The sequence below is a fragment of the Aulostomus chinensis genome, chromosome 17 (assembly GCF_037954235.1).
Source record: "Aulostomus chinensis isolate RoL2024-O1b breed Wild chromosome 17, RoL_Achi_v1.0, whole genome shotgun sequence".
In the NCBI taxonomy this organism is placed as follows: domain Eukaryota; kingdom Metazoa; phylum Chordata; class Actinopteri; order Syngnathiformes; family Aulostomidae; genus Aulostomus; species Aulostomus chinensis.
Genome location: NC_141336.1, coordinates 4,429,529 through 4,456,099, shown reverse-complemented (window position 1 = coordinate 4,456,099; position 26,571 = coordinate 4,429,529). Strand labels below are relative to the sequence as shown.

General features: G+C 40.9%; 1 protein-coding gene and 1 long non-coding RNA gene across 4 annotated transcripts in view; one reads left to right on the top strand and one right to left on the bottom strand.

Moving 5' to 3' along the window:
* The window catches only part of LOC147246067 (uncharacterized), a 27,934-nt gene extending 1,722 nt beyond the window's left edge, over nt 1-26,212 (top strand). Inside the window, exons 2-3 of the long non-coding RNA XR_015109754.1 lie at nt 17,442-17,538; nt 26,133-26,212. This is a non-coding gene — a long non-coding RNA (uncharacterized LOC147246067). The remainder of the gene's footprint in view (nt 1-17,441; nt 17,539-26,132) is intronic.
* LOC147246066 (protein AHNAK2) lies at nt 736-26,571 on the bottom strand. Of its 3 annotated transcripts, XM_086182567.1 has the most exons (7): nt 26,436-26,571; nt 19,320-19,369; nt 17,413-17,523; nt 16,982-17,095; nt 16,005-16,158; nt 15,392-15,552; nt 736-15,301 (listed from the first exon to the last, which is right to left on the bottom strand). In XM_086182567.1, exons 1-7 carry the CDS (start codon nt 26,485-26,487, stop codon nt 2,021-2,023), a joined length of 13,923 nt encoding a protein of 4,640 aa, XP_086038693.1. In that variant the 5' UTR covers nt 26,488-26,571; the 3' UTR covers nt 736-2,020. The 3 variants fall into 3 exon arrangements, with proteins under 3 accessions (XP_086038693.1, XP_086038694.1, XP_086038696.1); XM_086182568.1 differs by lacking the exon at nt 16,982-17,095; XM_086182570.1 differs by lacking the exons at nt 736-15,301; nt 16,005-16,158 and having other exon boundaries at nt 15,399-15,552.

The window sequence follows — 26,571 nt, the reverse complement described above, 5'->3', positions numbered from 1 at the left end:
ATGTTTCATGGCAACTTCAAACGTATTTGCAAAATTTGAAATTTAAAACTTCCATAAATATGTATTGCAAATTAACTTTATCAGCCCGCACTTCAGAAATCACTGTTCTAGCCGATACAGAATGAACAAATCATGCAGTTTGCCATTTCATGTTATTTATTCATTTATTGCGTATACGTTTGCAAACATTTGGAGTTGAAGCCTACCGAAGAGTCAGAATACAAACAGAGCAGTAATGAAATAAAAATCTGAGGGCATTGAGAGCTATTTACACCACCAGTTGAACATTCACATTTTATAGTGTGAACATACTATTGATAGATATTTACTGTCGCTTACCGTCTATATCAGCTTATAAGCAAAATATTAATAAAAATACAATTACAGAAATACACTTGTTATTTTTATTCATAAAGGTTTCGCTTCAGCTTTGCATTACTATTGTTTCTTTACACTTTAACTTCAGCAACAAGAGTAGTTTGGTGGTACATGTACATATACATTTGTCTTCCATACACTGCGCTATATATTCTCTGCTGTCTTCTTTGTTAAATAATTGTAAACATTTTGGAATGTCAACAATGTAGATGTTTGCAGTATTTTTCAATTTAAAGCACTGGTGATTATCATACTGTAAGAGCACAGTTAACTGGTTTCAGTATTGTACAACGTTGCAAAAGGAGCGCTCCAACTTTTAGGGAAATTGTCCACCCCCCCCCCCCCCCCCCCAACATACATACCCTTCTCTCCTCTGTGCTGCATTCAGGAGCTGAGACCCACAGAAACCTGCTGACTGCTAGTTGGCTTAGCATAATGAATGGTTTTATGTGAGAGTGTTATAGAGTATACCCCTGTCAAAAGTCATCAAGTAGGTCAGGTTCAGTCTTACAAAGTCGCCCGTGATTCACAGCAGCAGTTGCTTTTCTAGTCATCAGCAAATGTTTGGTCTCGTTGGCAAAAGTTTCAATGGGGCTTTGATGTGTTGCCTCAAATCACTGCTCTCTGTTAAGAAAGTAGCTCTGGCTTTGTGTCCCATTCCAAAATTTCGGTGTAATGAATGTTATATACAACTCTAATGATATTAATGCAGGCAAAGACCATTTTGGAAAAAAAGGATATTTGTTGAGGGCGGCACAGTGGTGGTCTGACAGCAAGAAGGTTCTTGGTTCGAGCCCCGGCTGGAGCCCGGGATCTCTCTGTGTGGAGTCTCCATGTTCTCCCTGTTCCTGCTGGGTTCTCTCTGGTACTCCTGCTTCCTCCCACAGTCCAAAGACATCAAGAGGGGACCAGGTTAATCCAGACTCTAAACTGACCGTAGGTGTGACTGGGAGAGCCAATGGTTGTCTGTCTCTATGTGTTGGCCCTGTGATGGACTGGCGACCTGTCCAGGGTGAACCCCACCTCTCGCCTGAAAGCTGCTGGGATAGGCTCCACCCCCCTGCAACCCTTAACAGGAGGATGGATGGATAAATGGATATTTGATGACTTTTGATGAAGATGTGCTAACCTGTTCACCCACTGCCATTCACTACACTAAGCCAATTAGCAGTAAGCTGGTCTCTGTGGGTGTGGGCTCCCCAATGCCGCACAGAGAAGGTTATCTATCTTCTTGTCTGGCTCTGCTGAAGACAGACAATAAGCACATATCCCAAAAGTTAATGTGCTCCTTAAAGACATGGCTTATTTTTTCTGCACCATAAGCAAGGATATTTGGTGAAGCCCTGTCATTTGAGGTTAGGGCACTTGGTTGCACAGCTTATTAACATTGTGATCATATTTTCAGAGTGACATCAATCAATCTTTTTAAAGTTCAAGGACATGCAATCAGAGATTAAAAGTCTGATCTCATCTAAACATTCACAAGTTCTTTCCTGCGACTATTAAGTAAAATCTGCACAGTTTAAGTTGCCAATTATTTTCGATCTTACTGTCCTTCTGACAGTGAAATTCGGTCCCCAGCTGCCGTTTATGCCAGGCAGTGAGTAATCAAATACTTACATGTCCTTTACATGGATGAATTTCATTTCTTTGCCCCGTCAAAAAATCTCATTTTCTCAGTGTGAACAGTGTCTCTCAGTCTTTGAATGGATGAAGCTGTTTCATCTGAGATGGGCTCAGTAGAGTCAAATACATGTGTAATTTCTTTGGTTATTACAATGGTTTCTTTGCTTTCACCCGATGTTTCTTTAACTACACGTTTTTTGAAGAACGTTCTCTTCCCACTAGCCTCTGCTGCCGAGGGGATGCTTCCCTCTGACTGGACCTGAACAGCTGTTAGAACCCTTGCATGCTGTGCTTCCGGAGTTGCTTGTATATTTGACGAAACCACATGGATTTTTCGAGATTCCAATCTGAGTGTGTCCTCAGATGAGGATGATGCTCCGGATGATATAATGGTGATTTTCTCAGGCAAGTTGGGCTCGACTGTTATCAGCTCTGACCTTGTGGTGGAAGTGATGATGTTGCTGTGCATCTCTCCAAGCCCTGAAGAAGTGTTAGGATCCGAATATTTGACAGTCACCTTGGTTGGAGAAGATAAGGACAGGCCAGCATGCTCGCTTGTGACTGTAGAGCTAATGTCAGCAAAGGCATCAGATGACTGCACTGAAAGTGTAGGGCTTGATTCCTTTTCCGATGGGGAGGACAGTCCAAATTTGGGGAATTTAAACCAGCCTGTCTTTTCAGGACTTTTGATAGCTTCCTGCTTGATCATTTGTTCCATTTCCTTTTCCTCTGACTGCTTTTGACGTGCATCTGTGTCATGAAATTCCTTTGATGTTTCAGTATGTTCTCCCCCTTTATCTCTTTTTGACACGATATCTCCAAATGATTTCAAAGCTGATTGTGGTGATTTGCTCTCTCCTTTGAGCTCATCCTCCAGCTCGCGTTGATTGTCTTTACATTCAGGGTGAGCAGAGACATATTCATCTTCTGGTTTTGCTCTTGAAAAACTTAGCCTTGGCATTTTAAATGATGTTAGTTTGAATTTACTTGGAGAAACCTGACCCTCACCATTAGGCTCCATCTTTGGTGTTTCAGACATAGTTTCTGTCTCAGTAGCTTTTATTTCCACACTCATCGAAGTTTCTTTGATGACTGGCAGTGCTACCAGCCCATCTGGTGATGCATGTAAATCAACATGTGAACGTTCAGGACTAACTGGCTTTGAAAATGAAAATCTGGGTAGTGAAAATCTTGTTTTTCTCAAGCTCACATCAAGTTCTGGAGTGGATGGCTCCTCCTTTGAAACAGCCTCTGTTTGTCCTTTGGCTCCACCTTCAGGGGGTTCAACCTCTGCTTTAAGCTCTGGCAGTGTCACATCTACACCTGGTGATGCATGTAAATCAACATGTGAACGGTCAGGACTAACTGCCTTTGAGAATGAAAATCTAGGTAGTGAAAATCTTGTTTTTCTCAAGTTCACATCAAGTTCTGGAGTTTGTGGCTCTTCCATTGGTACAGCCTGTGGTTGTCCTTTGACTTCAACTTCAGGGGTTTTAACCTCTGCTTTAACTTCTGGCAGTGTCACATCTACACCTGATGATGCATGTAAATCAACAGGTGGATGGTCAGGACTAACTGGCTTTGAAAATGAAAATCTGGGTAGTGAAAATTTTGATTTTCTCAAGTTCACATCAAGTTCTGGGGTGGATGGCTCCTCCTTTGAAACAGCCTCTGCAGGTCCTTTGACTTCAACTTCAGGGAGAGCAACCTCTTCTTTAACATCTGGCAATGTCACATCTACATCTGGTGATGTACGTAAATCAACAGGTGGATGGTCAGGACTAACTGCCTTTGAAAACGAAAATCTGGGTAGTGAAAATCTTGTTTTCTTTAGGTACACATCGAGTTCTGGAGTGGGTAGCTCCTCCATTGAAACAGCCTCCGATTGTCCTTTGACTTCAACCTTGGGGAGATTGACCTCTTCTTTAACATCTGGCAGTGTCACATCTACACCTGATGATGCATGTAAATCAACAGGTGGATGGTCAGGACTAACTGCCTTTGAAAACGAAAATCTGGGTAGTGAAAATCTTGTTTTCTTTAGGTACACATCAAGTTCTGGACTGAGTGGCTCTTCCATTGAAACAGCCTCTGATTGTCCTTTGACTTCAACCTCAGGGAGATTGACCTCTTCTTTAACATCTGGCAGTGTCACATCTACTTCTGGCAAAACATTTAAATCAGCATGTGAACGTTCAGGACTACCTTCAGGTCCCTTGGTGCTTGCCTTTGAAAAAGAAAATCTAGGTAGTGAAAATCTTGTTTTCTTTAGGTACACATCAAGTTCTGGACTGAGTGGCTCTTCCATTGAAACAGCCTCTGATTGTCCTTTGACTTCAACCTCAGGGAGTTTAATCTCAGCTTCAGCTTCTGGCAATGTGACATCTACATCTGGCGATGCATGTAAATCAACATGTACATGCTCGGGACTAACTGCCTTTGAAAACGAAAATCTAGGTAATGAAAATCTTGCTTTTTTCAAGTTCACATCAAGTTCTGGAGTGGATGACTCTTCCACTGAAACAGACTCTGAATGCTGTTTGACTTCAGGGAGCTTGACCTCTTCTTTAACCTCTGGCAGCATGATTTGTACATCCTGTGGTGCATGTAAGTCACCATATGACAGGTCAGCACCAACTTCGGGTCCTTTAACACTTGCCCTTGAAAAAGAAAATCTGGGTAGAGAAAATTTTCCTTTTCTGAAGTTCACATCATGTTCAGGAGTGGGTGGCTCTTCCATCGAAACAGCCTCAGAAGATTGTTTGACCTCAACATCTGGAAGTTTGACATCTGCTTTAGTTTCTGATATTGGGACATCTTTCTTTGATAAATCAATCTCAGTGCCTTTGACTTTGGGCATTGAAACCCCAAACTTTGGCATTTTAAACTTGCTCTCCTGTCCATCTAGTTCAATCTCACATCCTGACAGCTTCACCTCCGCTGTAGGTTGTTCTGTTATAGAAACATCTACATCTGGAAGACTGACATCAACTTCAGGTGCTTTTGCACTTTGTTTTGAAAATGAAAAAGTGGGTAATGAAAATCTTGGCTTTTTCAATCTGGCATCAAGGCCTGTATCAGGAGCCCCCTCCATTGAGATACTTGGGGATTTTTTGATGTCAGTATCTGGAAGTTGTGCATCTAGTTTGGCCTCTGGTAATGTAACATCAACTTGTGGGACATCCAGATTGACATCAGAATCAAGGGTCTTAACGCTTCCCTTTGAAATTGAAAATCTTGGCATTGCCCAGCTTGGCCGTTTCAACTTGGCATCACCCTCTGTCACTGGTGCCTTAGGTCCAGACATTGCACCCTTATCCTCCTTGAATTCAACATGAGGAAGTTTGACTTCAATTTTCCCTTCTGGTATTTTTACATCTGCTCCATCCACGTTTAAGTCTTTTTCAGTATCAGGTAATTTCACACTGACTTTTGGAGTAGCAGTTCCAAATTTAGGTATTGCCACTGTGGGCATTTTAAGTTTTGATGGTGATCCTTTGGTATCTTTAGTTGCCACTTCTATTTGAGGAGCTTTAACTTCCACTTTGGCAGACTGCTGTTTCATTTTATCATCTAAGAGTTGAACTTCAGCTTCCTGCAGTGTGACATTTCCATCTTTCTTTGATAATTTTAAATCAATATCAGGCCCTTTTATTTGTGGCATTGAGATGCCAAACTTTGGCATTTTAAACTTGCTCTCCTGCCCATCTAATTGTTCCTCACCTTCAGCCAGCTTAAGCTCCACTTTCGGTTGTTGTGGAATAGAAACATCCATATCTGGGAGACTGACATCAACTTCAGTTGCTTTTGCAGTTTTTGAAAAAGAAAAGGTGGGTAATGAAAATCTTGGCTTTCTCAATTTGGCATCAAGAACTGTTGCAGGAGCCCCCTCCATTGAGATACTGGGGGATTTATTGATGTCAACATCTGGGAGGTGTTCATCTGTTTTGGTCTCTGGTTTTGTAACGTCAACTTGTGGGACATCGAGCTTGACATCAGAGTCAAGGGTCTTAACGCTTCCCTTTGAAATTGAAAATCTTGGCATTGCCCAGCTTGGTCGTTTCAACTTGGCATCACCCTCTGGCATTGGTGTATGTGGTCCTGAAACTGAACCCATATCCTCTTTGATTTCAACATCAAGAAGTTTGACTTCTGCTTTTGCTTCTGGCAATTTTACATCGGCTCCTTGAAGTTTAATGTCTTTGTCCATATCAGGAACTTCCACATTGACCTGTTGAGTAACAGTTCCAAATTTGGGTAATTTAATTGTTGGCAATTTAAATTTTGATGGTGAGCCATCAACATCACTTGTTTGCGTTTCAATCTCTGGAGCTTTTATTTCCACTTTAGCCGTCAGTTGTTTCATCTTAACATCTGGGAGCTGAACTTCCGTTTCTGGTAGTTTAACATCATCTTTCTTTGATAAGCTCAAATCAATTTCCGGTCCTTTGATTTTGGGCATTGAGATGCCAAACTTCGGCATTTTTAACTTGCTTTCCTGCCCATCTATTTCTCCATCACCGCCTGGAAGGTAAGTCTCCACTTTAGGTTGTTTGACCTCCACATTTCCTTCCATACTAGAACTATCAACATCTGGGATGCCAACATCAACTTCAGGTGCTTTTGCACTTTGTTTTGAAAATGAAAATGTGGGTAATGAAAATCTTGGCTTTTTCAATTTGGCATCAAGGTCTGTAACGGGAGCCCCCTCCACTGAGATACTGGAGGAGTCTTTAATGGTCATATCTGGAAGTTGTGCATCTATTTTTGTCTCCTGACATGTAACATTCACTTTTGGTACATCAACACTGACATCGGTGTCAAGGGTCTTAACGCTTCCCTTTGAAATTGAAAATCTTGGCATTGCCCAGCTTGGCCGTTTCAGCTTGATATTACCTTCTGGTATTGGTGCCTGCTGTCCTGAAATTGAACCCGTATCCTCTTTATCAGCATCAGGAAGTTTGACCTCGATTTTTGCTTCTGGCAATTTTGTATCTGTTCCATCCACTTTTATATCTTTGTCTATACCAGGTACTTCCACACTGACCTGTGGAGTAGCAGCTCCAAATTTGGGCAGGTTGAATGTTGGCATTTTAAATTTTGATGGTGATCCTTCAGCATTGCTCGATGAAATTTCAATTCCAGGGCCTTCAATTTCCAATTTGGCAGAAGATTCTTTTAGTTCCACATCTGGGACTTGAATTTCAGCTTTTGTTTTTTGTAGATTCTCATCTACATCTTTCTTGGATAAGGTTAAGTCAAATTCAGGCCCTTTGACTTGAGGCACAGAGAAGCCAAGACTGGGCAGTTTGAACTTGCTTCCTCTTCTCTCATGTTCAGATCCTTTAGTTGTTACATCTATTGATGGTAGGTCAGTGTCAATGCTGGGTGCTGCTATACTAATTGCAAGAACTTCTTCTGGAAATTTGATGTCACCTCCATCAATTTTGACATCTTTGTCTACATCAGGTACCTCTGCAGTGGCACTTAGAGAACCACCTCCAAAGTTAGGTAATTTTAATGTCGGCATTTTAAATTTTGATGGTGATCCTTCTGTATCCTTTGTCCCAACTTTGATCTCAGGAGATTTCATTTCCACTTTAACAGAAGGCCCTTTTAGTTCATCGTCAGGGAGTTCGACTGCAACTTTTGCTTCTGGTAGTGACACATCTCCATCTCTCTTTGGTATTCTTACATCAATTTCAGGTCCTGTTACCTTTGGGATTGCTGTTCCAAACTTTGGCAATTTAAATTTTTTTCCTTGTCCTTCTATTTCCTCTTCACCTTTTGGTTGTGTAATATCCACTCCCTCTCCCTTTACTTCCAATGCTCCTACAGGAACCACAACATTCTGATCCTGACGACTAACATCAAATTCTGGGGCCCTAGCACCTTGTTTTGAAATAGAAAATCGGGGCAATGAAAACCTTGGCTTTTTCAGTTTTGCATCAACCTCAACACCAGAATGTTGCTCAATCACAAGTCCTTCAATCTCAGGTGCTTTAATTTCCACATTGGCAGTATGTTCTTTAAGTTCAACATCAGGCAGGTTAACTTCAGCTTTGGCTTTTGGTTGGGACAAATCTACCTTTTTCTCTGTAATCCCCAAGTCAATGTCAGGCCCTTTTACTTTTGGCATTGTGATTCCAAACTTTGGTATTTTGAACTTGCTTTCCTGCCCATCTAATTGTGCGTCACCCTCCAGTAGCTTAAGATCTACTTGAGGTTGTATGACTTCCACATTTACTTCTGGAATAGAAACATCAACTTCTTGAAGGCTCGCATTAACTTCTGTGACTTTTGTACTTGGCTTGGAAAATGAAAATCTGGGTAATGAAAACCTTGGCTTTTGTAATTTGGCATCAAGGTCTGTGTGAGGAGCCCCCTCAGTTGAAATGCTGGAGGAGTCTTTGATGTCAATATCTGGAAGTTGTACATCTGTTTTTGCTTCTGGTATTGTAACATCAACTTGTGGAACAACATTGACATCAGAGTCAAGGGTCTTGACACTTCCCTTTGAAAGTGAAAATCTTGGCATTGCCCAACTTGGTCGTCTCTGCTTGGCATCACCCTCTGGTCCTGAAATTGAACTAGCATGCCCTTTGATTTCAACACAAGGAAGGTTAACTTCAACTTTTGCTTCTGGTAATTTCCCATCTGCATCACCAACCTTGATATCTTTGTCCATATCAGGTACTTCCACACTGACCTGTGGAGTGGCAACTCCAAATTTGGGTAATTTAAATGTTGGCATTTTAAATTTTGACGATCCTTCAACATCACTGATTTGAGCTTTGATTTCAGGACTTGTAATTTCCACTTCGGCAGAAGATTCTTTTAGTTCCACATCAGGGAGTTGAATATCAGCTTTTGCTTTTTGCAGATTCTCATCTACATCTTTCTTTGATAAGCTTAAATCAATGCCAGGTCCTTTGACTTGAGCCACAGAGAAGCCAAGACTGGGCAGTTTAAACTTGCTTCCTCTTCTCCCATGTTCAACTTCTGTAGTTGTTATATCAATGGATGGGTGGTCAGTGTCAGTGCTGGGTGCTGCAATGCTAACTGTAAGAACTTCTTCAGGAATTTTAATTTCTTGTTGATCTATTTTGGCATCTTTGTCTACATCTGGTACCTCTGCAGTGGCACTTGGAGATCCACTTCCAAATTTTGGCAATTTGAATGTTGGCATCTTGAATTTTGATGGTGAGCCTTCTGTATCCTTTGCCCCAACCTTGATCTCAGGAGATTTCATTTCCACTTTAACAGAAGGTGCTTTAATTTCTTCTTCAGGAAGTTTCACTCCAGCTTTGGCTTCTGGCAGTGTCATGTCTCCATCTTTCTTTGGTAAACCTATATCAATTTTAGGCCCTGTTACTTTTGGCATACTGATACCAAACTTTGGCATTTTGAATGTTTTCCCTTGTCCTTCAAGTTCAACCTCCATCTGCAAAGGTTTAGTTTCCATTCCATGTTTTTGAAATTCCATTGTAGTCTCTGGTATCCTAAATTCAGCTTTTCCACCACCAACATCTACTTTTGAGGCTTCTGGGATTTTCACATCTACTTCTGGTAAGGTAATATCTGCATCTTTTGTTGACAAACTTAAATCAATTTCGGGCCCTTTTACTTTAGGCAAAGAGAAACTAAATCTTGGTAAATTTGGCATTTTAAGTTTTGAAGGTGATCCTTCTGTATCTTTAGCTGCATCTTCAATCTCAGGAGCTTTAACTTCCACTTTCGCAGTCTGTTGTTTCATTTTAACATCTGGGAGTTGCACATCAGCTTCTGGGATTGTCACATCTCCATCTTTCTTTGATAAGGTTAAATCTATCTCATGCCCTTTTATTTTTGGCATTGAGATGCCAAACTTTGGCATTTTAAACTTGCTTTCCTTCCCATCTAATTCTGCATCGACTTTTGGCAGCTTCATTTCCACTTTAGGTTGTGTGACCTCTGCATTCTCTTCTGGAATAGAAACATCTGCATCTGGCAGGCTGACGTCAACTTCAGATGCTTTTGCACTTTGTTTTGAAAATGAAAATGTGGGTAATGAAAATCTAGGCTTTTTCAATTTGGCATCAAGGTCTGTGGCAGTAGCTCCCTCCATTGAGATACTAGATGAGTCTCCCATCTCATAATCTGGAAGGTGTACGTCTATTGTTGCCTCTGATATTTTAGCATCAACTTGTGGGACATCAAGATTGACATCAGAGTCAAGGGTCTTAACGCTTCCCTTTGAAATTGAAAACCTTGGCATTGCCCAGCTTGGTCTTTTCAACTTGGTATCTCCCTCTGGCATCGGTGTATGTGGTCCAGAAACTGTACCCATATCTTCTTTGATTTCAACATCAGGAAGTTTGATGTCAACTTTTGCTTCTGGTAATTTTACATCCGGTCCTTGAAGTTTAATGTCTTTGTCCATATCAGTTAATTTCACACTGACCTGTTGAGTAGAAGTTCCAAATTTGGGTAATTTGAATGTTGGCAATTTAAATTTTGATGGTGATCCATCAACATTACTTGTTTCAACTTCAATTCCAGGACTTGTAATTTCCATTTTGGCTGAAGGATCTTTTAGTTCCACATCAGGGAGTTGAACTTCTGTTTTGGCTTTTGGCAGTTTCTCATCTACATCTTTCTTTGATAAGCTTAAATCAATATCAGGCCCTTTGACTTGAGCCACAGAGAAACCAAGACTGGGCAGTTTAAACTTGCTTCGTCTGCCCTCATGTTCCACACCTGTAGTTGTTATATCAATGGATGGGTGGTCAGTCTCAGTGCTGGGTGCTGCGATGCTGATTGCAAGAACCTCCTCAGGAATTTGTGTTTCAACTCCATCAATTTTGGCATCTTTGTCTGCAGTGGCACTTGGTGAACTGCTTCCAAATTTTGGCAATTTGAATGTTGGCATCTTGAATTTTGATGGTGATCCTTCTGTATCCTTTGCCCCAACCTTGATCTCAGGAGATTTCATTTCCACTTTAACAGATGGTGCTTTAATTTCTTCTTCAGGAAGTTGTACTCCAGCTTTGGCTTCTGGAAGTGTCATGTCTCCATCTTTCTTTGGTAAACCTATATCAATTTTAGGTCCTGTTACCTTTGGCATAGTGATTCCAAACTTTGGCATTTTGAATCTTTTTCCCTGTCCCTCAAGTTGAACATCCATCTGCAGAGGTTTTGTTTCCAGTTCAGGTTTTTTAACTTCCAAACTAGCCTCTGGTTTCACAACTTCTGCTTTTCCATCAACATCCATTTTAGGGGCTTCTGGGAGTTTTATTTCAGCCGTAGCTTCTGGTAATATATCTTTCTTTGTTAAACTCAAATCAACTTCAGGCCCTTTTACTTTAGGCAGAGAGAAACTAAATTTTGGTATATTTGGCATTTTAAGCTTTGAAGGAGACCCTTCTGTATCTTTCGCTGCCACTTCAATCTCAGGAGCTGTAACTTCCACTTTAGCAGATGGTTCTTTTATTTTAACATCTGGCAGTTGCACTTCAGTGTCTGGGAGAGTGACATCTACATTTTTCTTTGATACGCTTGAATCACTTTCTGGCCCTTTGACTTTAGGCATAGCAAAACTGAGATTAGGTAAAGTTGGCATTTTAAATTTTGATGGTGAGCCTTCTTTATTTTTAGTTGCAGTTTCAATCTCAGGAGCTTTAACTTCCACTTTAGCAGTGGATTCTTTTAGTTCAACATTAGGGAGGTGGACGTCTGCTTTGGAATCTGGTTGCATGACATCTGTGTCTTTCTTTGCTATCCCGAGATGTATTTCAGGTCCTTTTACTTTTGGCATGGACAGTCCAAACCTTGGCATTTTGAACTTTCCTCCTTGTCCCTCAAGTTCAATTTCAGTATGCACTGTTTTAATCTCTAGTTCTGGTTTGTCCGTTTCTCCCTCTTGAATCCAAGCTTTCGCTTTCCCAAGAGTTACATTAGTTTTAGAGGCATCAGGAAGTTTGATGTCAGATTTTGTCTCTGGAAGTGTAATTTTGAACTTGTGTCCTTCTGTTTGCAAAGCCTGTGCTTTTAGTTCAGGTTTGTCTATCTCAACACCAGCCTCATGAATTGAAACATCATCAGTTGCTGTTCCTTTCATTTTTGGCATTTTTGAGAAACCTAAATGGGGCATTTTGAACTTGCTTCCCCTTCCATCATGTTCTGCTCCTGTCGTTTTCACTTCTATTGAAGGAACTTTAATGTCAATGCCGGGTGTAGAAATGTTAGCCACAGACTCTGCTTCAGGAATATTCATGTCAGCACCATCAATGTGTATGTCTTTGTCAAATTCAGGCACTTCTGCAGAAACATTTGGAGAACTAACTCCAAATTTTGGGAGTTTGAATGTTGGTAACTTAAATTTGGTTGGGGATCCATCTGCAGCAATTTTTTTATCTGGAGATTTAAGTTCCACTTCAGCAGAGGAATCTTTAACTTCAACTTCAGGGAGTTTGACCTCAGCTTTAGCCCCTGGTAGTATGACATCTGCATCTTTTTTTGACAAACCAAAATGGATTTCAGGTCCTTTTATTTTTGGCATTGACATTCCCAAACTGGGTATTTGAAATTTGCTTCCTTTCCCATCAGTGTCAAATTCAGTGTGCTGAGGTTTCACTTCTAATTCAGTTGTTGTAACTTCCATTTTTTCCCCTGCAAAAGATACATCTGCTTTACCAAGACTGACTTTTGGGAGAGTCATCTTAGCCTCGGCCTCTGATTGTGTGATGTCCACATCTTTCTTTGATATGCTTAAATCTATTTTAGGTGTTGTAAAACCAAGATGTGGCATTTTAAACTTGCTTCCTTTTCCTTCTTGTTCAGTTCCTGAAATTTTCATATCAGTGGATGACCCTGCAACATCAGTGTAGATGGCAGGTTCCCCTTCTGGAATGTTAATGGAAGATCCTTTGAGTTGTGTATCTTTTTCCAGACCAGACACTCCAGCAGTGACGTTTCTACCTCCAAAATTTGGCATTTTAAATGAAGGCATCTTAAATTTTGTTGGTGACCCTTCATCCTTTCCTGTACCTTTAATTTCAGGCACTTTTGTTTCCCCCTCTGTCGACGGCTCTTTTAGCTCTACATCAGGGTATTTGATTTCGGTTTTACCATCTGGCATTGTCATATCTTCATCTTTCTTTGATATGCTCATGTCAATTTCAGGCCCTTTGACTTTTGGCATTGTGATTCCTAGCTTTGGCATCTTAAACTTGCTTCTTTGTCCATCCAGTCCACTTTCAGTCTGCAGAGGTTTGATTGTCATTGTAGGTTTTTGCACTTCAACTTTTGTCTCTGAAACACAAATATCTCCAATGTGGCCTTCTGGGAGTTTCACCTCAACTTTAGCTTCTGGTTTTGTAACATCTACACCTTTCTTTGACAGGCTTAAATCAAACTTAGGTCCTTTCACCTTTGGCTTTTCAGCATCAATTTTAACACCAAAATTTGTGAACCTAATGCTACCATTCCTCTTGGTTGGAGAACCACCTACAGAGTCGATATATTCAATGTCATCACTAGCAGCTTCAAGTTCACCTTCAACTGTCACTGCTGAGGAGTCCAGTTGAGATATCTTGGCATCTGATACAACTTCTCCAGTCTTGGATTCTTTTTGTTGTAGGAATATAGTCTTCTCCCCTTTTATCTTATCACTTTTTTGCTCGGAGATATTTTGTTTTAGGAAATCCATTTCAATGTCAGGGATTCTTATGTCTGGTGCTGCAACCTCAAAGCTAGGCATTACTATCTTTGATTTTTTTGATTTCTTATCCGATTCTTCTGGTGTTTTCTCATTTTGTTGTGCCTTAAGCATGGTCTCCTCCTCTGTTCTCTCTTCGAAGTCTCTGTTGAAGTCAGTTTTTATCTCTTGGCCGCTTTGTTGTTGCATCGCTTTATATTCAATTTTAGGTTTCTTAATATTCACCTTGGTCACAGTTATGACTTCCTCTGAAGTCAAGTCGGTGTGTTTGATCTTTGGCAGTTTGACTGAAGTCTTGGAGATTTCTGGAGAGGCAGTAACATCAAATGTAGTGAAATGTGCCTCATGTTTTATCTTGGTGTCTACTACTTTAGTAGGTGTTTTCAGTGATATTCTTTGTGCGTTTGCATCGATTACAGTTATTTCTTCGGGAATTGGTACTCCAGCCATATCAACCTTAGGTAACTTAAATCCAGGTAATTTTGAAACTGCCTCTTTCACACTGTCAACATCAATTGACTGTTGTACAGTTTCCAAAACCTCTTCATGACGTCCTGAGAGAATAGCTTTAGGCTCTTTAAGTCTTTTGGCTGTGGTTCTCTTAGACACATCCTCCATTCCTGGAATTTCAATGTCTTCACGTTTAGGAAGCTGTGTTCTCTTTGACAGTCTGTCATAAGGGTCTTCTTTTATACTTTCTGTAGTTTCCTCAGTAGCAATGTCACTCAAGACAACTTTGGGCAGTTTGAATATTGCACCTGTCTTCGTTTCTTGTTTTTGTTTAATGTCCTTGCCTTTCTTTATTTTTTCTTTTCCTTTCTGTTGAGTCTTTTCTAGAAGTTCAACATTGGATTCATCAAGTTTTTGTTGTTGAATGACATCAGATTTTTCAGTTCCAGGTTGATCCGCAACTTCAATACTTGCCCCCAGTGTCTTTAACCTTTTTGGTGAGGATTTTGCTTTTTCATCTTTTTTGTGTGATTTGTCCTTCCCAAGAATTTTCATTTTTAATTCAGACTTTTCTTTCTTCTTTTTCTTACCAGAGGGGCTTTCTTCGCCTGCTGGAGCCACAGTGACATCTGCTGTTTTCAAAGTACTGTCTATAGAGATGAGTTCCACCTTGTGTTGAACAGGTTCAGTCAGTCTTACATCTGAATCTCCCACATCTGCCAGAGCCTGTGCAACATTGACTTGAGGTGTTTTTTCCAAGGGGCTTTCAAGGCACTCAGGTGAAAGCAGGTCTGATTCTTCTTGTGTTTGGAGAATGTCAGCACCACTTTGCCCAGTTGTTGGTGCGTCTGTGTCCTGGTCTTCAGATGAACTTATACGGCCTCGTTTGGTCAGAGCAGAGAGCTTCATTTTATTCCTCTTCTTGCCTTTGAGGGCATCTTGAGATTTTATTGGTGACTCTGTGTCACTTGTGGTGGGGCTCAGCTCCAGCTTTCTCTGATCATCAGCCTCTGAAGTACTGTGAGAACGTGTAAAACGTGACTTTCCTCCTTTGCCAAAGGATGGAAACTTAGGCCATGAAATACGATTATCACCTCGCCTCTTTGTTTTTCCTTGGTCCCTCATCTCTGGAACAAAGAGATCTTCCTCCTTTTGAACAACAGAAATGTGAAATATCAGTGTTAACCTCAAAAAGTACCTACGGGAAAGAGTGTAAGGAGACAACATTAGAATATTTACAGGCATTGCTTCTGATTCGATGGCTGGTTCAGTCTCACTGATGTCTGGTTTGCGTTTTAAGCAAAGCTTCATTTTATAAGCTTGAGCATGCTCCATAATCTGAATGGCATCCTCATATGACACGTTCTCAAAGTACACAGTGGCGCTCAGAATCTGATCACCTGTGCACAAAAAGACAAATGAGGGAACATTTCAGAAACACTTAAGAAAAGATCTCAATCTGAGCATGAGGTTTATTACATCCCATTTGTATGTTAACTGAATGAGTACAGATGAGTACGATCACATAAGAGTTGCTATGCAGTGTGTTGGTAGTTTTAATATAGTTTTGTTTGAGGTGTTGATGCTAATAATGAAAATGGGAGATTCTGAAAAGGACAACATACAACAAATGATACACAAGATGAATACTGAATAAGAATCAGATTCTTCAGTCGACCTTGTCAGATTTAGATTTGTGGTAACAACTGAAAAAAATCACTATCTGTATCTTATTTCCAACTTGGCAATGTATTCAACTTTGGCTGACTTGTTGACCCGTGGCTTTGTTTCATGTACAAAAAAAAAACAAAAACTGGTTGTTTTTGTGGATACAATAAGATTTCCTACATACCCTCCTTTAGATTCAGACTTTTTGAGGCAGGTGACTCTGGTACCACTTCTTTAATGAAGATTCCGTCTTTACCTCCTCCACCGTAAACTAGACCCTCTGCACACCCGTCTTTGGCAGTTTTCACTATCACTCCGGAATCAGGGCTGTGAACTTCCTGCCAAAACATCAAAATGAAAAAGTAAAAATATTCTACTAGCGGAAGGATTCACTGTCAGATTAGGGATGTCAAAAAAGCTCGTACTTCAGTACCAAGTGTCTGCCTAAATTCTGAAAATGTTACAGGGCTTATTTTTCCATGATACTGGTGCAAGAAATGCTGGAGACACAGGACATATGCGACAGACAGAATAACAACAGGGGGTGCAGCAACAGACAGGGTTCTTCACAATTTTCCACAGCAACATTAGTGAGTCTGTTTGTGTGAGAGAGAGAGAGTTTGTTAGCAGCTGGGGCTGTGCTTGTGCTTGTGCTTGAGCGTAGCATAGCCATCTGCTTCATTCTGAAATAAAACTATGGCTGATCACAAGTGGTAAGGCCACCATAGATGGACCAGTATGTGTACCATAAAGATGTACTGTTAGCAAGTGAATGCTAAAACTCCTCAACCCAAATTAAGTTACTATTTTGCTTGAAAACTGCTTCCACAAAGCTGCCTGTGCAGCCACAGCCTCTCTCTCTCTCTCTCTCTCTCTCTCTCTCTCTCTCTCTCTCTCTCTCCCTCTCCACACTACATACATCAATCTATTTTGATGGAGGAGCTCCTTTTGATTCTTACAGATGAAGGGTGTAAATATCTCACCCCTTCTAAAACAGACCGTGGGTTTAGCAGTTGTTTTCTTTTAAATGCACTCATTCAATTGTTGTATTGGAAACTGTTGTCATGGTGTCAAAACAGGAATAAAGAATGAATTGATGATACCAAATATCTGGTTTAGTGACATCCTGAGCACAGAGGGGAAAAGATAGGAATGTCTCACTTTCAGTTTGCTTCTCTTAGGAGTTGAGCGCTTTTCGAAGATGGACCCACACCCAGACCTTTTGGTTTTCTTCTCTCTCCCTCCTTTGTGGCGCGAGTCATGCTCTTCTTCACACTAACAATAACAAATTTTCAAAAAAGAGTTATATATGTGTGTGTGTGTGTGTTTGTGTGTGTGTATATATATATATATATATATATATATATATATATATATATATATATATACACACACACACACACACACATACACACATATATATATACAAATACATACATACATGTGTGTATGTAATTATGTATATATACACATATATGTATGAATGCACACTCACGCACACTGACACACAAATTTTTGATATATTCGTAATCTGGTTTTCTCCCGGTAACTCGTATGTGTCCATATTACCACAGCGAAATGTTGCTCCGTACCTCCTTGTCACTGTCGGTGTATTTTTCAGTTTCTGGGAACTCCTCCACGGGGGACGAGCCTTGAGGACGTGGTCTCTCTCCCTCTGTGAATTGCGATGGCTCGTCACAGACCTACACAGACAGAAGGTCAGGCAAAGAGTCTCATCCCCAAAAATGCCTTGAAAAAGATATTGACACGTTTCAGTCACTTTCAGTACCTAAAAATCACCTTTTTTGGAGTGAGCAAAAGTTTTCTGAGCTAATTGGTCCCACATTCTAATGTGATGTATGTCACAATGATCTGGTATCTTTCACCTGATTTTGTCCAACATTTCAGAAATCATTTTTTAAGAAATCCAACTTATTATTACTTTTTACCACTGTTTCGAATGAAAAATTGTGTATCCCACTACTCGATATGGAAAACAAGATCAGCTCTTCATCACTTGTTATATAAATTTATATATTGTGTAGTTCAAGGGGGCTGCACGGTGGTGCAGTGGTCAGCACTGTGGCTTCACAGCAAGAAGGTTCCGGGTTCGAGTCCCGGCTCGGGCACGGGATCTTTCTGTGTGAGTCTCCATGTTCTCCCTGTTCCTGCGTGGGTTCTCTCTGGTACTCCAGCTTCCTCCCACAGTCCAAAGACATCAAGAGGGGACGAGGCTGATTGATACTCTAAATTGACCGTAGGTGTGAATGTGAGTGTGAATGGTTGTTGGTCTCTGTATGTTGGCCCTGTGATGGACTGGCGACCTGTCCAGGGTGAACCCCGCCTCTCGCCTGTAGATGCTGGGATAGACTCCACCCCCCCCCCCCCCCCGCGACCCTTACTAGTAAGGAATAAGCGGAAGACGACGATGGATGGACGATGGAGTAGTTCAAGGACACAACATAAAAATAAAGATGTTGAGGATATAAAAGCTGTATATAATTTTAACTCCCAAAAATGTTAGTACATACACATTGTGTTATACTACACAAACACAATCAAGCATAATTTCACTTGCAAAATTAATTATTTAAAGATCCTTTCGCACGCATTTTAAGATGTATAAATATGTTCTGCTAATGAAATGTGTCTGAGTTTTTTTCCCCAAATAAGATCTGGTTACAATCTCCTCCTGGTCTCTCATAAAAGAAAAAATACAAAATGTATAAATAAGAAAATAGTCTCTTTTAAGGGTTGGATACATCCTCTTCCATGAAGTCCACTGGAAAATAAAATATCCAAATCAGGCTTGTTTCAGGGGCGTAATGGAGCAGGTTTGGCTCCAGACTCGTTGAACACGCATGTGTTGTCCAGCTTCAGCAAAGAATGTGAAACAGCCCTCGATGGTCAAAATGCAATTTTTTAAAATCCATCCATTTCAGAACGCTCACCCTGTTAAGGGTCGCGGGGGGTGGGGGTGGAGCCTATCCCAGCAGCCTTCCCCCTGGACAGGTCACCAGTCCATGGCAGGGCCAACACATAGAGACAGACAACCATTGGCTCTCCCAGCCACGCCTACGGTCAATTTAGAGTCTGGATTAACCTGGTCCCCTCTTGATGTCTTTGGACTGTGGAGGAAGCTGGAGTACCAGAGAGAACCCAGCAGGAACAGGGAGAACATGGAGACTCACCCAGAAAGACCCCGTGCTCCAGCCGGGGCTCCACCCACAACCTTCTTGGTGGGGGGCCACAGTGAGGACCACTGCACCACCGTAATAATGGGCAACTTTAAGATATGGTTTTCATTTCATCGCCTAATGACAGCTGAGATAGGCTCCAGTCCAGTCGACCATTGGCATGAGATGAATGGAAAAACAGTATTGAATATTTCCTAAGAGGCTGATTAAGAAAAATTAATTTCTAAATATTTAAAATAATAACATACCCAAACAAAACAAAATCAACATTGATATTACTGAGGGGTAGTGAAATTACTCACTGAATCGTCCTCTGTGCCAGGCTCTGGTGCTCTCAGCCTACGGCCAGCCCCTGTACACAGAACACACAAAAAACATGTACGCAACCAAAGCACAATCAAAAATTAGGTATGTCTGTACAATTCAGTATATGCTGCATATTCTCAGAAAAAAAAACCCTCCAAATTACTCAGAAAAATTCATGACATGGTTCTGCATAGCTAAAAGGAAAATTAAATCAGGTAATGTTCACTGTCCAAGTTGCAAGCATTTTACAAAATTAAATTACTGCTGCAACAAAGCTGTAAACAATTCTGTACCACAATACAAATAATACTGTTGATATAATAATAATAAATTCTTAATTGAATTGTTGAATGTGGGTTTTCTGATACTTACATTCATACATTTAATAACATAACATGTAACAAGTTTAAATATGTAATGACTTTATCATTGTGAATTAAATTAGTCTAAAAAGTAGGTTATCTGGATCAGCCTGGTGTTTTAAAACCTTTTTGTCACATGAACGAACACAGAAAACACAGAAACAAGATGAAAGTTCCAGGTGGTCTATTGTTTTTATGCTCGCACAGACACTGGAGCCTCTGATGAGACTATTTAGAGTTCTTCCTGGCAATAATTCCCCCGGGGACCCGTTGCCTCCGCCATCTGTTAAGTGATCCCCTGATCGATCCACAGCTTAGGAGCTGCAGCCTCTTAGCTCTTTATGGTTTCCAAAAAGGGAAAGTCTGAATCTGGTTAGTCATGGTGTGTTATTATTACCAGCTCTGATACCTGTACCTCTGATTGGATTTCTTTCCACTTTAGATTACATTTTTATTCAGGTAATTTGAGAAGAGGGATGCAGTCTGAATGTTTCTGATGAAGGCGAGCAGATATAATAAGATGTAATTTGACTCAGACAAAGACGGTGTGTAAGAAGTGGAGGAAACAGCAGTGATGTCACCTTTTGATGCGTGGATTTTGAAGTCTAGTTTTGCAAACGGCCAACGTAAGAAGACGATGTGAGAGGTATTGGACGAGAGGTTGGAGCTGAGAGGAACAGGGGGGTGGATTTAACTGAGATAAAGACAGTTGTCAGCCTGTGGTGGTTTCTGAAATAGATGATGTAGGCAGCTGACTTAATTGTGTGTGCTGACAGTTTCTGGATCTCAACCAGCACTCCTGTTTGGGTCCAGGCACTAATAAAAACACAACAAACCCACTTGTCTCTTCCTCAACCTGCCCCCAGCAATACCCCTCCGGCATGGCTTTGCCCGCCACCCATCAAGTGACGGTGGCTGCAGCAGAGAGGATGGTGCCTGAACTTGACTTGAATGTCTGACTAAATTAACCTGAGTTCCACCACAACGTGAGATCGCCTCAGTGGTCCAGCTCTCGTTAACGTGAACCATGTGGCTCCCAGGCAAATCTCCCATGATGAAGTGACTGATGACATTTTGTCCGTTCAGAGAAGGATTCGTTTTTGGCAATGTGATGTGCAGAATTTTCTGCCTCGTTTCTAAAGATAAAATGGAGTTGCGCTCAATTTAACATTTTATTTGCATCTTTGTTAATAATTGTGCGATAATTTTCTAAGTTGTCGTTGTGTTACAAGAAAATTGATTGGGAGAGTTGTCAATCTCCAAGTAGCCACGACCAAAAACGTAATCTGCTCGATTACATTTCACTCCAAACGGAATCGCAATTTACACAATGTCTCAACTCATATAGAAATGTTTTTGAAGCAAGACTTTACTTTAGAAGTCCGTTGAAAATCGTCTACTGGTATATTGCAATGAAAATCTGATGTATCTGGGTTGATGCTCGGATTACTCAGGAGTCAGAAAAGAAGATTTTGGGTAGGTGGTTTATATTTCCAATATCTTGAAATACTATCTGTTTGGGATGGACTTTGTATTTTGAATTGATACGATCGAACTGTACTTGTACATTTTTTTTTTTTTTAGAACTTCTTTTGGGTTGGTTGCATTTGCATCATAAACACTTTGCCCCAGTGGAGGATAAACCTGTTGTAAGAGAATGTACAATCAGTTTTTTGGGCCTTTTCTCATTTTCAGGTGATTTTTACAAACATCTCAATTATGAGGAGATATTTTTTGTTTATTTCTGAACATCTTTAAAAGAAATAGTCTCTCTTTTTTACAGAATATGTACACTGACATGACTATAGTTTCTCAACTGGCCTCCCCGCCCACCGCCTTGATGTATGTCATGTGAAGAGCTTTGTGCAAGTGCATTAGGAGACATCTAAGACAAAAGACTGATGATATTGTATTAAAATGGCACGTTGCTGCCTCAAGTTTAATAATTCAACAGCACTCCTGCTTTCATCTTGGCTGGTAATGAAATAAGAAGCATAACCTGCACTGTCATCATAGTGTCAAATTCCTCTGACAGCGAGATTCGAGAAATCCTCAGCCAGCCTTGATCAGACAGAAAATAGGATCCATGAAGGCATCTGCATACGCCAGTCTAGACATGTTGTGAAACATAACAACTAGAGGTACTTACAGAATTATCCATCACAATTTCAAGCGTTTTTTTGTTTTTTGTTTATTTCTCAACACTATTCTTCTTTTTCCAAACCTGGTGTGACTGACTGAGCTAAACTAGGTGCTCTTTAGAGGCTAACGGTGCACCTACCTGCCGCTGCTGTTGGTTTGTCTCCTGGAAATCAACCAAGGTGTTGAATATGTTATCCGACCTGTTGGAGATCACCCACCAAAGTGGCTAAAGTGATTTGTTCAGCCTGAAGTGGACAAAGGAGGCGGGACCTTTTCGGTGTACTTTTAGGTCTCAGCCATACCTTGCCTGAACATGTGTTGAGCTAAAATGAATTAAGTGGCGTCCAAATGTCTATTCGATGACTTTGGTTAACTTTTGAACTACATATTCCTCAAAATTTCATTGACAAATTATTTATAATGTAATGAAAATTGTACAGGAACTGGTCATTGAATCTACAGCATTCTTCAAACCTATAATTTAATTGAAGTGTTTTTCAAGCTTCAGTGTGTGGCACACACACACACACACACACACACACACACACACACACACACACTCTCTGAGTGTGTAGCAAGGGAGGGGTTGACTTGCTGGGAGTGGAAGATGCTTTGCTGTGACAACTTCAGAGATGTTTCGAGATCTTTATAATGTTTTTGTCTGTGGAGAACAATACTTTTGGTGGAAATCTCCTTTCACTCAATGTTTTGATCGATAACTAGAACTTTACAATTCGGTAGCCATGTTGCAGTCACTTTGTGGCAATATTGTGATTTGTTATTGCAATGTCATAATATCAGTCAAATTACTTGGTTCTCAAGAAATGTTTTTTTTTTTCCACTCAAATATACAAACTTAAACGAGTAGGAAATGTTGTACCAAATTAGATAAACAGCTGACATCACGATTGCATTTATCATACAACAGAACAGGCAGCAGAAATGTCCTCTGACAATGCCATGGTTGTCAATAAAAAAAGCTGAGGCAAAAGACCATCTTGGTTAACAGAAGATGTTGACATGGCGACGACATTGTAAAACTGAATGTTTATGTATCTTAAATTTGGTGACTTCGTGTCTTGACATTTTGGTGCAAAGTAGGTGAATTCTAAATGTTTTTCCTTTGAGTATGCACAGCAGCTGCCCTCTGCTGGTTGAAACCTGGCTACTGCTGATCTGGTGTCCCAAACCCAACTCCCCCGCCCCCCGCCCGCCCTCTTGTATACCAGCATCTTCCCGTCTGCAGACTGCAGCGGGGAGTGTTAACGCCCTCTTATTGGTTCTGCAGGGAACAGCAGCTCCTCTAATCAGGAGTGGTTGCTCATTTTCAAACAAACTCTGACTCTGAAGGCTCAAAGGTGGCTCAGCCCCTGGACACTTTTAGCCAAGAAGCCACCACTATTCTGATGAAAGGCAGAACAAGTGGCTCTGTAGCTGCATCAGGGTGACTGACAATCCTGAGAAAATACGATTCTCTCACTCCTCATTTACCAGAGAACGCCACAAAGCAAACACCTACCATAGGCTAGCTTTCAACCCTCACTGCTCGACACCTCTCCTCAGCCTGTCCCTGCTCCTTTTTAACACTTTGCTCACTATTACCTCAATTTGGAAGTGGACTCATATCACTCATCCACAAAGCAAAGATGGTGTCCACAAACATTCCTTTGAAAGTCGGTGTGATCTAACGTCAGAGGATCCGTTGTAATTAAGGATGCCTCATCGATGGAGGACACAACAGAACTGGACAATGACTCACTGATGTTGACATCATTTGACCTGGAAAAGACACCGCTTGTTTTGGTTCTATCTAGGAAGCAACCTTTCAGGTTCTGAGCCATTTATTTTGTATCACAAAAAGGTATATCAAGGGATATAAAAGGTTTGGCAGTGGGTTGGTGAACCAGAATGGAACCCGTTTCTGTTGGTGGAACAACAAGGGTAACAACTCCGTACGCATTTTGTTCAAAAGTTTCCCGTCGTTGCTGTTGTTCAGTACTGTTAGGGCACCTACACCAACCAAAATACCCTTTCTATTTTTTTTTTTTTATAGAAAAACGAGCAGTCTCCTTTTTTTTTTTTTTAAATTTTGGCTTTGATTCAGAAGTGTCAGGGCCACGTTGCTCTACGTAAATGTGAATATGTCTGCTGTGTACACAACTTGTCCCTGCTGTCGTCAGGTTGGAGAAAATGATTTATTTCCAATTGAGCAAACATAATTACAGCACAATACTTTAATTGAGTACAAAGGTAACCAGTCAAGGCTCATGTTATAAAAGACAATTTAATTTAAAAAATGAAAAACGTATTAAGTTTATTTAGAATAAACCGATTACTAAACCCATATACAAACCATAATAAAACGCCTTAATCACGAGCTCCACCACAAAACAAAAAAAAAGACTAACATCTTGACATTTTAAAATGAAATACATATAAAATAACTTTTTGCTGTATAATTTACTTCAAATGTTGTTCATCTGCAGTCGAGGCACAGTAAAGACTGGAGCCCCGACCTTGTCAAATGGGCAGCTTGTCCTGAAATGCAGCCAGGTGTAAGAGTGGGGCAAATACATTAGAAACAGATTAGGGACACATGTACATGTTTCATGTTTATCTGACTGATGGTCCAGTGCGTCCTCAGGACTGAACAGAGGTAGATGGATTCATTGAATTAAGCAGAGCGCCTGGGACTCTAAAGGCTGAAAACTGTCATGTGCCGTAATTCAAGTACGCAGCAGACGTAACAATGATTAAGGGAGTCATTGTGTACTTTGAGCTTTGCTGAGGATTCAGGCCCTGTTTTACTTGACGGGATGATATACGTCACTCTGGCGGATGTCCACCATTCCAACAACTAACATTGCACATGTAGAAACTCCTTTCTCAAATATTTGTCATAAGGGCCCTGCAAAGACCACAATAGCAACTCACCACTGATTAGAACTGTCAAAATTAAATGACTTAAGTCCAAAAAGTACATATCTGTGTTATCATACATTAGATACATAAAAATTCAAAAATCAGCTGCTGGTGTTCTCATTTGACTTTGAAAGAATTACTTGTCAGACAAAAAAAAACCAAGCAATCGATTGCTGATGTCCTGATGGTGCAGGTCCTGCATGATTAATTTTCGGGTGCGACGGCAGCTCTGGGTGTGGGTGTGGTTCGCCCTGCTCGACTTCGACTAACCTGCTGTCACTGCCTCCAAACATGACAGTCCCACTGAGCTGAGCGCGTAATGCTGTGGCGCAGAACCTCTCATATTAACATACTTGACATCAGTTCAAATGTTGTAATATCTTACAACAACAAAATCAACAACATCTCAACTGCATTGGGTTATGTAGTTTGTTGTTCTTACAAAACCACCTCCTGCTCCAGTTTGTGGTTCTGGTTCAAAGCCACCTGGAAGGCTCCCTGAAGCACCCCTCGTCACTAAACTAATATAAAGTAGTACAGCTCATTATTTGTGTTCTTGGATTGGGATTCTCCTCAGTTTCAGTGTAACAGACAGACACAAGCTCCTTTCACGGAAAGGCAGTTTGTTTGGGTCCAATTTATAATAAGATTTGAGTGAAGAGGGAAAAAAAAACCACACAATTTGATTTTCTCCATGGATTATATGAACATGAGACCGCAAAAGCGCATGCTTTCAATCTATTCATCTGCTGCAAAGTCAAAGCAAGTTTTATCATAAATCTGGAATTCAAATCTTCCCTTGCTGTATTCCCACAACATGCATCTCCATCAAAAATGCATATGCACAATATTGTGTCATTTCAGCAAACCAAACCTAGGCAGAACTATGTTTGCAAGCCTTTCACAGTGTTTGTTTTGCCTCACTTGCCTGCACCACCGAGTGATTTAAACATGTATTTAGCTTTCTAAAAAGAGCATCATCAACTCCTCGATGGAACCGTACAAGCCAAATGAATGTTTCCCTTTATTTTCCTTAAATCTTGCATATACAACTGGATAAGGCCAATAACATGACACGTCAAGAGGGAGGTTGCAAACTGTGGTGTAAACAGAAAAGCTTGTAGAAAGTTTCAGCAACTTCAGCTTTTAGAAATATGATGTTATTGTAGTAAAACTGATACAATGTCACAGGAAGAAGCTCTTCCTTCTCTTACATAAAGCCTGGAGCTTTAAAACTCTTCGGGGTATTGCATATTTTGCCCGCACATCAGCAGGTGCTTTAAATCCTTACCCCTGGGAAGTTTTTCCTCCACCACTATTTTTTGCCACTCTTATTTCTGCTTTACTGAGCTGCCAAAATAACTGCGTCTGTTTGCCTTCCAGCCTTCAGGCATGCAGCAGGAGAGAAACGGAGGAAGGTGCGCAGCTCCCTGACATAAAAGATGATGACATCTTCAAACTGCGCTCTGCAGACACACCCAGTGCTCGCTGCAGGTGAGCAACACGACACAGCTCAGCATCAGCACCATCCACTTTCCATTCACTCGCCCTCTCTCTTGTCACACAAACAAACGCATCACTCCTACTGCACTACTGAACCCTGCTGCTGAATCAGTGTACTGCTCAGGGAAATAAGCAGACACAAAGTCAGAGAGAGTGAGAGGGAGCAAAGAGAATGATGCCCACCTGAGGAGGCGGCGTGCCAGTTGGGGAAGGCTAGATGGAAACAGTCGCACATGATGACTGTGGCGTTGGAGGCTGCTGCAGCAGAGATGAGGTCCTAGGCCAGGCAGGCAGGCAGGCAGGCAGGGGGAGATAGAGG

Excerpts from the sequence above, each read along its gene's own strand:
- LOC147246066 (XM_086182567.1), bottom strand. The coding sequence starts at position 26,487 with ATGTGCGACTGTTTCCATCTAGCCTTCCCCAACTGGCACGCCGCCTCC. Across the intron at positions 19,370-26,435 it reads CTGGCACGCCGCCTCCTCAG|GGGCTGGCCGTAGGCTGAGA; the intron begins GTGGGCATCATT and ends TTCTGTGTACAG. Across the intron at positions 15,302-15,391 it reads TCGAATCAGAAGCAATGCCT|GAGGAAGATCTCTTTGTTCC; the intron begins GTAAATATTCTA and ends GTTGTTCAAAAG.